At 40.9% G+C, this 14,903-nt stretch overlaps 1 protein-coding gene across 2 annotated transcripts in view; it reads right to left on the bottom strand.

The window, feature by feature from the left end:
- Nucleotides 1-202: 202 nt before the first annotated feature.
- DMRT1 (doublesex and mab-3 related transcription factor 1) overlaps nucleotides 203-14,903 on the bottom strand; it is a 96,221-nt gene continuing 81,520 nt past the window's right edge. For both annotated transcript variants that reach the window (XM_063081350.1, XM_063081351.1), the window contains one exon: nucleotides 203-357. In XM_063081350.1, coding sequence (XP_062937420.1) covers nucleotides 203-357 — 155 coding nt within the window. The remainder of the gene's footprint in view (nucleotides 358-14,903) is intronic.

Here is a 14,903-nt window from a genome sequence, read left to right as displayed (position 1 = left end):
ATGGTAGTCACAAACCCTGAACTATTACAAATGTGTTTTAGCCTCTGGGCTGCACTCTAAGGACTATAAACCAAACATGTTCTCAATATTTAAGTCAGCATAAGTCAATGAGTCAATGCAAAATATTAACAACAAACCCTGTGGATAATGGAATAAGCCTGCTATTCCAAGTGAACTGCCAATGGCAGGCAGCGGGCACCGCTTACTCGTCCTCCTCGATGACGGGAGTGACCGTGAAGTTGCTGGGCTCCGACGCAGACTCACATTCCAGCACTCCCTTTGTGCTCTCGTTACTAATAGGAGAGCTGCTCGAGAGGGAAACCAAGCCAGAATCTTGACTGCTGGGCGGCGAGAATACTGGGAAGTGGGGGAAGAGAGAAAGGGAGAAGAGTATGTTAAAAGTGGCTAGTCTTTCTTCCTTCAGTAGTCAATTAGGCTCCAACAAAGAAAGAGGCACTCTCCATTCCTATTTCGAGTTGTAAGTGTTTTTATAGACACTCATTAAAATCCCCAGTGCTTTCTCAGAATAAAAAACTAGTATTCTGCACAGTATATTTAACTGAAGGGGAAAGTTAGGTAGCAGAGTTCCAGTTGTATGTTTATTAAAAAAACAAAACTAAACAAAAATCTGTTCCACCCTCCCTGGAGAAACTATTTCCACCCTCCACTGAGTCCCTCCCCTTTATGTAAAGGATGCTAATGAAACTTGTCAATGATCCATCTGACAAATTACCCCAAGTAAGACTCCACCCATGTATTTCCAACATTTGACAGATAACCCGAGTTTTTCAAGATACAGCAGATGAAGTTGATAGTATATCAACTTTCGCATTATTTCTCTTGGCTATATAATGGGACAAAAACAGAGGGGTTTTAGCATACATTTTAAAAAGTAAAAAGCAGTAAATGAGAGGGAATTTTTAAAAAACAAAAAGTAAAATGAATTGAACTACGAATATACCACACCAAAATAGGAGTCGGGTAAAGATTTTGAAAGTGAACCTATGAACATAAAACTCCACTGGGAAACCGACATTAAATATGAAGGATGCAAAAGTAATAATGAATTTTTGCAACCTTACATGCCACAGTAGATACAAAATTTAAGCAAAAGGGTCTCTGACCTTCTTAACCTTAGCCGAGTTTAGATCCACCCCCAGAACTCCCTTCCTGCCTAGTGTGAATGTAATTAAGGGGAAGCTGCAGTGGTAATTTCTCTCCTCATTAACTTCCTGATTGGTTTCAGCCTCAGGATTCTGCCGGGCAGTAGTTTGTCACCAATTCCAAATGGCCAATCGTTAATACTAATGTTTGTGTAACTAACTGCCAGCATCTGCCACGGCTTCTTGTACAACAATAATGGTGAAAGGGTACATTAGTGCTCCTGTGTTAATTCAGCTTGTGTTCATCAATAGGGAAATCTATGATGTAATTAGCAAAATGCATTGGGAGCTGCGTGCTGAAGTCATTTGTAGAGAACTAAATCATAGTAGAAGCTGTACTGGGTCCTGATGTGTTTGCCATCAATACTTATTATGTTTGGAATTTAATAAGGTATATTACCAGGCTGAAAAGAGACCTTTTTACAAGAGAACGCTATTTACACTTGTTACGGGTTTGGAAAACGTTTGCTGCAGCTAGTGGAACCACACAAATAAAAGAACAGAGCTGGGACTTAAGCAGACCTTTAACCACTCCACTGGACTAAATTACTTCAGAAAGCTCCCTTCCTCCAATGTGACATAGGGACAGACAGACTGATGGATGGTTTTATATAGCTACTTCAATATCCAATAAGGAAAGGGATGATCTTAAAACCTAACAACGTGAATAAATTTGAAAAGCAATTTAGGTAATTTCCTGACAAGCAAGTTACTTTTTATACCAATCATATTTGTTTAGCAACTTAAAAAGCATGTACATGCATATATAAATATAGCAATCAAAAAAACTAGGATCTTAGGAAATCGGAAGCCTTCATCTTATTGCACTTCATAAAGGCTTCTTACTAAACTTGAATTGTTTTACGGATTTAAAACTCCCTGCAAATCCAAGGGGAATTAAGAATTGTGTGTACATGCACCTGGTTGTTATATATATGCACAGAGAATGTTTTCCAAAGGTAGTAGACTTTGATGATATCTTGTTACTATACAGATCTGGAAAGCTGACTAATAGCCTAGTGGAGAGTCTGAGTTCATCTGCTCCCCACCCCCACCCCCACCCCCATCCCAAACCAGTGATAGAAGCCATGGGGAAGAGAGTGAACATTTACTGATGACTGCCTGTATGCCACATACTGTAATGGGGCATTTCACTCTTAAACCATTCATTGAATTACTCTCCCCACTTTGCATCGGGGGCCCTGTGGAAGCCGCCACGGACAGTATGGCACTGCTCAGCCTGGATGCGGCATGCTCTTGCCCCTGGCACCATATTCAGGAACTGGCCAGTGGACCTTCCCAATCCCTGTTTTAAGAGATTCAAGGAGGCAAAATAACTGACCCTTGTCAGTCTGATGCAGAGGCTACAAAGGAATTGGTAAGTGTTCTCTCAACATGTTCGGAGTCTTGGGCCTGCCTTCTGCCTTCAGTTAGCAGCTGACCTAGGAGATGTCTCCCTTTCCCCACCCTCCACCCCCCATTTAGCCAACTTGAGACTGAAAGGGGGAGGAATAGGAATTTTACAAAAGAAAGCAACTAGGGAATGTCCCCTTTCGCTCTCACTTGAGTTGGTAATTTCTTGGAAAGTGTTTGTATGACTTAGGGTGACAAAGAGAGCAGAGTGTTACCTGCATAGCCTAAGGAAGCTGGAGCCTACTTAATGCATGACTGCACTCCACAGAAGATGTAAATAAATGAACTCAACCTGTCTTAAAAAGCACTTTTTTTTTAAGTGTTTCTCCACTCAAAATTTAAATCCATGTTATTTTTACATTTGCTCAAGGCTTAGCATTACCTTTGAATAACAGGCTGTTGAAATTAGGGACAGTATCTGTATCTCATTTCGTATAGCACCTCATAAAGTTCCAATTGTGTAAAAACATATAGTGGTCTTAGTGACTAATGTCCAAAATGAATTTTACCACTATTTGTATATATAATTCCTTAAGGTACTCTCTCCACTTTAATGCAACTTCATTAAGCTTTCTTTGGGAGAAAGAGTAATCATTGACCATTGTAAATTGCTTTATACTAATAAGAAATTCCAAAATCAAAATCATCCTTTTTGTTATTTAAGTTGATTCTAAGGGGCCCTCCACAGGGCTAATTACAACTCATAAGATTTGTCTTAATCATTTTGTAAAATTGCTAGCCCCTAGTGTCAGTGCCACTGTGGAAGAACAGATAGTATTGGTGGCACTAAGAAATTGGTTCAATCTTTCTGGACAGCAATCTAGTGACATGTAATAAGAACCGTAAAACTGTTCAGCCTCTCTGACCTGGTAATTCCACTCTGGGGAATAACCCCAAAGAAAGAAAGAATAATTGGCCCAGAGATGCTTCACTATTTGCATCAGTGAAGATGTTAGCACGTTGCTCTTGTGCTGGGGGAAGGAGGAGCTGAATTGGGGGGTGGGGGGCAAGAAGCACTCACAGGCAATAAACAATTAAGGATTATGCTACCCTATAATCACTGATAGCCCCCAAGCATTTACAGAAATGGAAGAAATGACTTCTGGAAACCAAAGTAGAGACTGAAAAGTAAGGAAAAGAAAAAAAAAGGAAAACTTGCCAATCTGATCTTTTTTCCGGTTACAATGAAAGGTGGGTAAACCTCTGAGGCTGACCCTTGTTTGAACCAGCAAATTTAGTCTCTGTTTTCTCTCAAGTAGCCTATTTGTCTACAGCAGCTAAACGGCCTTTCTTTTACTATTTTTTTTTTTTTAATCTTTACACATAATCATTTTTACCAATGTGGAAAAGAAACCACTTAGGATGATTTTGGTGATGCCATCTAACCATCAGTATTCTTTTCGAAAATTATACACTGCCAAAAGGAAAAAACCTCTAAAAAAACAAAAACAAAAACCACTCTAACTGCTAAATCTTTTGACATTGCAAGGACCCCTGACTTTTAACTTGAATGATCTGTTGGAAGTCAATGGACTGGAATGAATAATTCTCTTCCAGTGATGTGAGAAAACAGGATATTCATGCTTGAGAAAAATTTTCTTCCTCTATATGTTAAGTACTGTTAAACTCCCAGTAAGAAACCATTTTAAAAATAAAATGCAAGTGGCATTCTTCAATTGTTAGCAACTCTTCACCTAGATGCTGACTGCCAAGGAAGACCAACAAAAGTGCTAGCCTCTTTGGTTTCCTAGACTTTGCGGGTATAAGGAGTCTGATGAAAAGCTGATGAAAATTTCTTAAACAAGTTCTTCCGCTTCATGATAACCATAGTGTTTGGAAATAAAATCATGTCCAATCAATATCACTTAGCAGATATTTAATGTTTCACAAAAGAACACTTTTCCAGATGGAACTGCTGCCCTTCTCACTAACATTTAAAATAATTAGGATTATCTTAGCTGTCCAAAGCTGGGCAGGTTCAGTTTGTACTTTCAAACAGCATTAATTCTTGGCACTCAGAACAAGGGATGAAAGGTAAAGATATGAATGGAGATCTTTATTCCACCTGATCTATCATGGATTAGCTCATTCTTTTCCAGTTCATGCCTGCATTCTAGTTAAGAGGAAGGCTGAGCTGTAACTGATGTAATTAGAAACCACAAGCTGAGAAAAAATAGTCCTTTATTAATCTCCCCCATTTGCTATAAATTTACTGAAAAAGTAATAATCTTTGAAACAATTAAATGAGTTTTCTCCCTAAGCAGAATCAAAGAGTAGTGACAAGAAAGGGACTGTTGAGGATTACAGGCTTCTTAAAACCATATCTTAATTGTCAGTTCTAAAATCTAACACCAGTTTTGAAAGGGGCCAGCTCTGCATTTTGCATGTTGTCCAAGCCACAGTAAACAAGGGTTCCCATAGATGGAATCAGGTGAATTGTCAGTGCTTTCTCCCTGATACAGCCATCACAACCTTTGCAAGCACTGGAAAATACTGTACTTTAAAAACGAGTTGAACTTCGAACAGAAAGTACATATTTATGCAACATTAATAGTACCTCTTTCCCTCAATACTACACTTCTTTCCTTCTAAAGTTCATGGATAACATTACACAATTCACAAAATACTAATAGAACAAAATTTTAATTTTTGAACAGAAGCCTATCAAGTGTCTTTTTGCAGTGTCTCAGAGATAGCAATGGCCTGGGAGTCTGAGAATCTGGGCTCACAGCCTGGCCCTGTTGCTGCAGACAAGCTTTCTTACTGCTTGAGAAACTAAGGGATAATGCACTGAACCTACTCCCTTACCCACCTATAGAGCTCAGCTGATAAACAAAGAAGAATACTTTTAAAAAAAAAGAGAGAGAGAGAAGGGGCTCCATTCCGCTTCCAGCCCACCTGGGACCCAGAAGATCAGCTCAGGATCAGCGAGGCATTCCTTCTCCACCTCCACCCCCAGCCACCCACGAAAGACCCTCTTGGACCAAAGCATGGCAGGTACTGGTTGATTGCCCCTCAGTCAAAATGCAACAGAGCAGAGTGGTCGGGTGTGTGGACTTTGGAGGCAGACCACCTATCTCTTACTATCTGAAGACCTTGGACAAGTCCCTTAACCTCCCCATGCCTCAGTTTCCTCATCTGTAAAATGGGGATGGGTTACAGCATGTAGTATGGTTCTATGCAAGTGCTGGGGGTCCCATTAAGCCTGATGCAGCTGAAAAGCCCACTAACGCAAAGCTGCCCCATGTGGTGTTACCCACATGTGTAGCCTGGATACTAGAGAGCATCTCAGCACCAGATGCTGTCTGAATTGTGCCTTGTTCTTAGCAACATCTCCCGGTGTCTATTCTCCTTTCCCCTCCCCCTCCCCTTGTCTACACCTGCCCCACCCCACCCCAATTCATCTCTCTTGAGCACACAAGGGAGTAGCAGTCCGAAAAGCAGGGTCATTTCTCCATTTCTCATTTCTATTATTCTGCTTTCCCACCACACTAAGTGCACTGACAGGGCAGGAGGGCTGAGGGGAGTCCTGTTCCCTGGCCAACCTCCTGTCACTTTAGAGAACTCTAACCCCCAGCCAGGAACAGTGACCATCTGAGCACTGTTGCCAAAAGACCACAAGTTCTGTGTCAGACATTAGCACCTCAATAAACACATTGGGCCTCAATTTCCTAAACTGTACAAGGCAGATAATAATTATTTATCTCACAAAATTGTTTTGAGGATTGAGAAGATAAAATAGTTTGTAAACTTTAAGTCTCTATATACTTTTTAGTCATTATTTTCTGTGTCCCCTCCCCTGACACAAGGCTGTACTTTTGTCTAGGGAAGAACTTTGGGTTAGTAGCTACACCACTATCTAAGAGCAAGAAATTAACAGGATTTTTATTAAACATTGGTTGAGAAAGAAAAGAAGAATTAGTGATAACACAGTTCAAATGTCTTCTAATGTTCTCAGACAAGTTTCTATTCTGATGTTCACAGAAAGACCACCTTTACTTTCTTCATCCTTCTTTACACACCAGAAGACTGAAAGCTAAGATGAACTCCAAACAGAAACCCAAACTTATTGTTTGTGTTTTTCATAGCATCATGCATAGGACTTGAGTTACACTTAAGAGTTCCTGAGGCTGGGCCAAGAGGCGCAAAGACTCGACTGAATCATTGGGCTGGGGCACAGAGCCATGAGAACCACCTTGCGGCAGAAATAGAAAGAAAGTCTACAAGGTAAAAGACAAACATGTGGTAAATGGAAATTAAGCTTAGAATATCTACCACCCATCGTCCAGCACAGTGCAGAGCACATAGTAGATTTTTAATAATGGGTGAACGAGTGAGAAAGACCATGGGATTTAGTCTTCACAAGACACACTGCAACCACAAGACAGAGCTAGCCCACACATTGGCAAAGACAGTCTCAAGTCTAAAACTAGTGTCAGGATTTTAAAATGCAAGGGTTTTATCTAATTTCACCTGTATTTACTGCACAGTGACTCTATGCAAAGCCTGGCCACTGAGGCAGAAAGGCAGCATTAAACACCCTGTAACAAGTGGTGGAACCGGGACCTCAGTTTAGGCTGGAGACCGAAGACCCAAGTTCTTTCTGAGCTTGCAGGGCCACCTCCTTGGGGACTCTGTGCAGTGCAAACAAGCCATAGGGTCCATGTACAGACACCAAGACCAGGCTGTTCACACATATGCAACTGCATTTGAAAATGGAGTTAAATATACATGTGATTATCTCAGTAATGAAGGCAAAGAAGATGCTCCACAATTCATCTCTGGAATAGATTTGCCATTTGATTCTAGGAAAGCTGTTTTTTCAGATACTAAGTAGCTGGCCGACACAGGGATAGAATCATGGACCTTGGTGTTATTAGCACCATGCTCTAACCAACTGAGCTAACCAGCCAGCCCCAGAAATCCCAACCTTAATGGGCATTTTGTTAAGGCTAATAAAAATGATTAAAGTTTTGGACTCAACGATACTGCCAAGTTTTGGAGCTGGTCATAATGACATGAGCAATGTCTTCTAACCTAGGGTCCATCTAATTCACCAGCCTGTAGTCAGTCATTCACTTTGGATTTACATCACCTCTGATAAAAGACATTGTTCAACAAAACATTTAAGATGTGCTTCTTTGGCCATATGGTTTTCAGCAGGTCTTTCATTTAAAAATATCCTGACACTTTGCAATTAAGTACATATCAGAGAATGGTCATGGGCCATTTCTCCAATAAAACTTGTACAGAATTTGCGGTTTAGACTTTTAAAATAAATATTGTGGCCCAAATGATAAGCTAATAGCAGGGTAGAGGCTTGCATGAAGCAAATTACCTTATGTTCTTCAAAAAGCAAATCCTGTTTCTGGTGGATGCTACCTGTAAGATGCAAAACTTAGATGCAGACACACACAGACGCTTGCAGATGCACACAGTGATGGCTATCATACTATGCCAACTATTTCCTCCAGTTCCTAACAAATGCTAGTGCTAAATAGTTTTTCCTAGTGCAGAAGAAGGAAGCAACAACCAGGACACATCTAAATAAAACATATTCAAGTTGAAAACAATCAGGATAGAAAGTCTCAGGCATTTCCAGACAGAAGAGTACATGCCTACTCAGAGTCAATGTTAGTTTACCACCTAAATACAACACAGCCAACATGGATGGATAAAGAAGATCAAATTACAGGAGCAAGTACACACTGTTTTGGAATGGTTCACGTTAAGGATGAATAGAAATAAGAAAATAATGGCACAGGTCGTACATTTTTCCGAGAAAATATTTCTACAGTCTGTATAAGACTAATTGCTAAAATATTTTAATATATGTATTTCTTAAAACTGTGTGTTTGTTTAAAATGACTTCTGTCCAGTTAGCCCACAAGAAAGAACTTCAACCCTAAAGAGGTTTAATCTCTGGGCAATATAAGACATTCAGGAATGTTATTGTACCTTCCCCTCTCCAGGTGTTTAATGATATTTTTAATTGTTTCAGGTGAGGAGAGCTCAGGCTCATGTTTTGACAGGTATTTTAGTTTGTCTTCAAGAAAAGGTTTTCCCATTTTCTCCCCAACTGCAGCCCGTCTGAACCCAAACTTAACTGCAGCCATTTTTTTAGGGGCTTATTTCTCAGAATAACCGCCTATGGTCTCTTCGGGTGAGAGGCTTCCAGACAGGGTCTGCTGGTGCTGGGTCAACAGAGCTTGGCTCTGAAATCAACAAAGGAAACTAAGGCTGGCAGGTATCTACCAAAGCAGGAGACATATTTTTCTTTAATTCTTCCTTCTCCTGGTCAACAAATTAGTTTTCCTTCAGGATTTAGTTCTCTGCGTTTTTGTATTTAGTATTTTTTATTGTGGTAAAACAAAACTTACCATCTAACCATTTTTAAGTGTACAGTTTGGTGGCAGTAAGTACATTCATATTGTTGTGCAGCCATCACCACCGTCTGTCCCCAGAGCTTGTTCATCTTCCCAAACTGAAACCCTGCCCCCATTAACCATAACGCCCCATTCTCTCCTCCCCCAAGCCCCTGACAACCACCCTTCTACTTTATTTTCAGATTTTTACTTCTCTAGGTACCTCATATAAAGTGAGTCATACAATATTTGTCCTTCTGTGTCTGGCTTATTTTACTTTGCATAATGTCCTCAAGGTTCATCCACGTTGTAGCTTGTGTTAGAATTTCCTTCCTTTTAAATAATATTCCATCGTTTGTATGTATCATGTTTTGTTTATCCCTTCATCTTCTAATGGCCATTTTGGTTGTGTCCAACTTTTGGCTATTGTGAATAATGTGGCTATGAACAAATATCTTGTCAAGACACTGCTTTCGATTCTTTTGATATATACCCAGAAGTGGCATTGCTGGATTATATGGTAATTCTATGTTTAATTATTTTAGGAACTGCCATAGTTTTCCACAGAGGCTGCCCCATTTTACATTCCCACCAGCAATGCACAAGGGTTCCAACTTCTCCACATCCTCAGCAACTCCTGTTATTTTTTTGGTTTACTGTTGTTTTTAAGTAATAGTCATTGTAATGGATGTGAAGCGTTGGATTTAGTCTTTCACTTGTTTTGTATCAATCCTTTTCTCCACTTCTTCCCACTCTCCCCCAACCCTGCCCTACTGTCCTGTGTCTATTTCATCACCACTAAGTTTAACTCAAGAATCGTCCTCGCTGCCACTCATACCATAATGCCTGGCAAACCAGCTGCTTGTGTCACTCCCAGAAAAGTTTCCTCAAGCTCACCCAGGACATGCTGGCCATCAAAGCCAACGGCCTGCTCCAGTCTTTTCCTCCCTCTCTCCAGAGCACCAGACATGTGACTGTGCCACCTCCCTCCCTCCTGCCCAGTGCTCAGGCCTTGGTGTCCTGCTTCTCCAGGCTTTCTCCCTTCCCCGCAACTTCTCGGACCCAACCCTGAGCACAGACTTTCCCCAAGCTGCTGGATTCGGTCCTCTCTTGTCACACAATGCTTTAAATGTCACCCCCTGGCAAATGATTACAATTTACACCTCTTGCCCTGATTTCCTACTGCAAACTACCTCTGTATTTTAAATATCTGCTGAACATCTCCACCTGATGAGCCTCCTGCAGCGAAACTCCCTGCACTTAAAACTGGCCCTACCATTTTCTCCTCCAAAAGAAAACAGGCCCTCCCTGTCTCTTGGGTCTGGAGCTCCCCCGCATCACGAGCTTGCTCAGGCTCCAAGCCTCAGGCATTGCCTTAGACCACACACCCCCCCACCTCCTTCTCACATCTAGGCAGCTGCCAAATCCTGCTCTCATCAACTCTGCACATGCCTCCTTTCCATTTACCCTACCACACTCCACCCCCATCTGAATTCCGGCCCTCACATCTTGCACCTAAGGTGCAAGCATCTGGTTGCCCTATCCAGTCTCTTCTCACTCTGCTTCACTTACCCAGGGTGACCGTTACTCTTCCCAAAGCATGTCTCTGACATCTTTCCTAAATAAACACCTTCGGGGGATTCTGAAAAGGTTCAAGCTCCCTGACCTGGCATTTGAGGAGCAACCTGATTTCTCACTCCCTCCCTGTACTTAAGCCACCTTCTAGACTCATGCCTGCTCTAGATCGCAGCACAGACCTCCAGGTCCCCTGCCTCTGACATTGAGTTCATGCTCATCCTGCTGTCTCCCCGATCTCCATTCCAAATGCAGAAGCAATCTCCCCTCCTCCAATGCACAGAGTATTTGCCCAGAGGATTGTACCTTTCTTGTGCCACTATCACTTTCACCTTCCTGTCACCTTTCATTATAGACCTAATGATTCCTCCACAGACTAGGGCAGGGCCCATGTCATACTGATCTTTAAAGCCCTTTGGTAGCTGACAGTTAAACGCCTTCCATGTGGCTGGCATTCAACAAGTGGTAGTTATGAATAAATGAAAAACAATTTTCACTGGACAAAGCCATCTGATCTGTTTCCTAGACCAGTTGCAGCCAGCATATTAGATAAGCATGAACAGAAAGAATGGTGGAGAGGCAGCTATAATGACAAGAGAGAAGTGACAGCTGCCAGCCCCACCTCCAACAAGGGGCGAGGAAAACTAAGAAGGCAAGAAAAAAGAGAATCCATTTGACAAATGCTACTGTCATCAACGATTGGGGGACAGTGGCCTCTAGCAATTTCAGGAGAAAATTTCAGTTCTTTGGAAAATTCGTTTATCTGAACCAGATTACTAACCTCAATGATGATGAGTTAATGAGGCATCCAGAATCTACTCTTAAACCTGGTCCTTAGCTGGACATTACTACACTCTAGACACTAACAAATATGAGAATGACTGAAGCTAGAAGACTGAAAATATATACAGACATTTTTTTCTCCATAATAAAGGAAGCTTATTAAAGCTACTACCTTAAAAACATAGGCAATGTGGTGGCCATCAGATAGGTTTTGAATAGATTGCTTTTATTATCAACTGATTGAAGATGTGAACACCACAATAAATAAACTTGATTCAATAGACACATACAGAACTCTGCATCCAGCAATGAGCACATCCTCATTCATCACAAGCACACACAAAACATTTATGCAAAATGACAATGCACCAGTCCACAAATGGACCAAGCATCCAATTAAACTAATTCACCTACGAGGTATTTGCAGGCTTCGTGCTGCTAACCCTCTCGTTGATATGTTCATTTTAAAGAGGCATCTCCACAAATGTGAAAGATGTATATCCTTCTAAACCTTTGAAGTCTTGGAGATTTAAGTACCTAGTCTTACTATCAGAGTATCTCCTAAAACAAAAACCTTTTGGCTTTAAAAAAGATCAACAATGGGACTCACTTGGGAGAGCATGGTGCTGATAACACCACGGTCAAGGGTTTGGACCTCATACTGGCCAGCCACCAAAAAAAAAAAAAAAGTTTTAATTAAAAAAACGAAATGATTTTTTTAAAAAATGATCAACATGAAGAATATAAATTTCACTGAGTTTGACTACCCAACAGGCCAGCATTTGGTCACAATATAATTAATTTCACCCTTAATGCTACTGTTGAAAGTATTTAAATGCTTGGGCACTGACTCCAACCCACACACTCTTCCCTGATCCCACATTCTAAGGAGATCAGGTATTTTCACACTTGGTTCATCTTCAGTGCAGACTGTAATTAAATCTTTAATTTGAAAACAAGAATGAAAGTCCAGCACTCACTGCATTATTGGCTGCCCTCGAAGCTCAGAGCAAAGAGCAATCAAATAACGAATGGCGCCCTTAGCTCCTTCCTTCAAGCTCAAGTAATCTGCTAATTTCAGAAAGTACCAGCTCATCTCAAAAGGGACCAATTTACAATGTGGAAATGGTTTCCACAGTTATCCACAAGCTTCCTGGGAATCAGAAATGTTATTTAAATTGCACAAACTGTCAAGTTTATGTGCTGCCTGGCCTTTGGATTACACCATAATTCCTAAAGCATAAATTTTAGAACATGTTTTATTTCATGTCTAACATGTTGGAAGAGGCCTCTTCAGAAGCTGAGCACTCTCAGGAACACAGTAACTAGCGCTGGTCCTCTTTATTTCTTAATCTACCTCCAGAACTAGATATAACTGTTTTTAAGCATAAAAGAAGGCAGCATGGTGCTAATCGGTTTCTTAATTCACAGGATATTTATTGAGCATCTGCCCTGTGCCCAGCACTGTTCTAAACACAGGGGATATATCTGTGAATAAAACAAGCCTCTGGTCTCATAAGGAAAACACCTGTAATCAGACACACCTGGGATCAAATTCTGGCTGGGTCACTTAATGGTCATGTGACCCTAGGCAATCATTTTATAGCTCTGAACCTTAACTTCTCATCCACGGAAGGAAGAAAAACAATGTTAAAGGCTGTTGTAAATTAAAAATAAAGTATACCAAGCTCCTTGCTCAAAATAGGTATTCAATCAACACTAGTCCCCTCTCCTGCTTGTCCCCTCCCTTAATGAAAGAGCAGATCCTCAGTACGTGCTTCAAATATACACCAGGGACCATCCAAAGCAAACTCAGGAGGAAGAGGAAGTTTTTTCTCTATTATATGTTTGCCTGATCCTTTGCATCTCCCTCGCCGTTCTTAGGTATCCCTGTGTCCCTTGGTCCATTCCCAGGGTCACCTCTGCCAAATTACACCTTACCCCTCCCCTCAATCGTCTCCAGAAACAGTTCTATTCTTCGAGTACACCACTTGGAGCTCTTTGAAGAAAAGCACCCAATTAAACTAATTCACCCAAGAGGTACTTGCAGGCTTCATGCTGCTAACCCTCTCGTTGATATGTTCATTTTAAAGAGGAGGCTTCCAGACATTGCAGATATGTTATCTTTGGGGGCACATCAAATTTCTAGAGTGTCATCTATATCACTCAGTGTACAGAATGCATTGCTACTAAGTGGATAAATTTTCCAGTTTCTCCTTTACTACATCAGATTTTCATAAATTACAGAAAAGACACATTCTTGCCAAGCAAGGTTACTGTCCATGTCTGGTCTCTGTCTCCTCCCTATGACAGAGTCACAGCTTTTCAAAGTGATTTACCAGTGAGATAATCTCAAAGTGATTATCAGTTCCTCTTTAACTCTGCCTTCCAGGAGCTCAATTAGAATGTAGTCCTTATGGCCAAACAGAAAATAACTGGTATTTAAAGAACAGACCTTAAACTAAATTTATTTTTCTGCTGTCCAGTGCTTCAATGAGGCTCCAGGATTCTAATCAAGTATTTGTCAGAGAACTGAATAAAACGAACTTGTAATTATTTCCACTAGGAAATATTACTAGTTGTAACACTGAACCAAATAAAACAGAGAAAAGGAAAAGATGCAAATATGAGCATTAGCTAACTAATGTGCTTGGTAGTTAAGGGGGGAAACCTCTTACAAGGCTAAACCAAGGTCAACCATTTATTTAAAAAGTACTTAGAAACTTCTATGTCAAAACAAACTATCAAATAACAAGGGGCAAAATATGTGGGGGTTTTTTCGTAGCAACAAAAAGATGGAAAGCAAGGATAAAAGGAAATCAGTCTGCTGCTGGAAGTACTGTGCTCTCTGCTTGAACAGTAGAAGTGAACTGCTTTCTTTACTGAGTGGGTGGTGGTCACCAGGAAAATGAAATAGGAATTCTTAGGAAGGCTGGACTGGTAAATGCTGACTCAGGTAAGCAGGCTTGGGAAATGAGGTTCAGCTGCATTATTTATTAGCATAATTATCATTAATAACTGCTGTCATTCATTGAGCCCCTATTGTGTTCCAGGCATTGTACTTTACCTATCATCCTCACAAAAACCTTTGAGGAGGTGTGGGTATTAATATCCTCATTTTACAGATTTAAAAAACTGAGGCTCAGAGAGGGTGACTAATATGCCAAGGTCACACAACTACTGAGTGTCAGAGGCAGAACTTGTACTCAGGGCTTGAATCTGGGACTGTCCACCACAAAGCCACACTACATTGTGATGAGTCTGCTGCTTTTACTCTTCTCGCTGCCTACTGCTGACCCAGAGAGCCCTCTGCAATGGGCTTTTCTCTTTTTCAAATTCACAAAGCTGTTTGCCCAAATACCTCTCCAGAAAGCCATGGTTTTGCTGCAAACAGGGAACTTCAAAGTCCAAGACATCACCTGAACTGTAGGTATGCCTTCTAAAAATAAATCAAGGAAGCAGCTAATCCAAGGGACCCTGAGATTCCCTCATCTTTCAAATCCACTTTCCAAGAACAAGAGACTTCACAAATAGAACTACCATATGATCCAACAATGTCACTAACAGGTATATATATACCCAAAGGAATTGAAACCAGAATCTT

Source organism: Cynocephalus volans, chromosome 16 (genome assembly GCF_027409185.1).
Source record: "Cynocephalus volans isolate mCynVol1 chromosome 16, mCynVol1.pri, whole genome shotgun sequence".
Lineage (NCBI taxonomy): Eukaryota > Metazoa > Chordata > Mammalia > Dermoptera > Cynocephalidae > Cynocephalus > Cynocephalus volans.
Note: the sequence above shows the minus strand (reverse complement) of the source record. Positions and strands in the feature narration are given on the sequence as shown.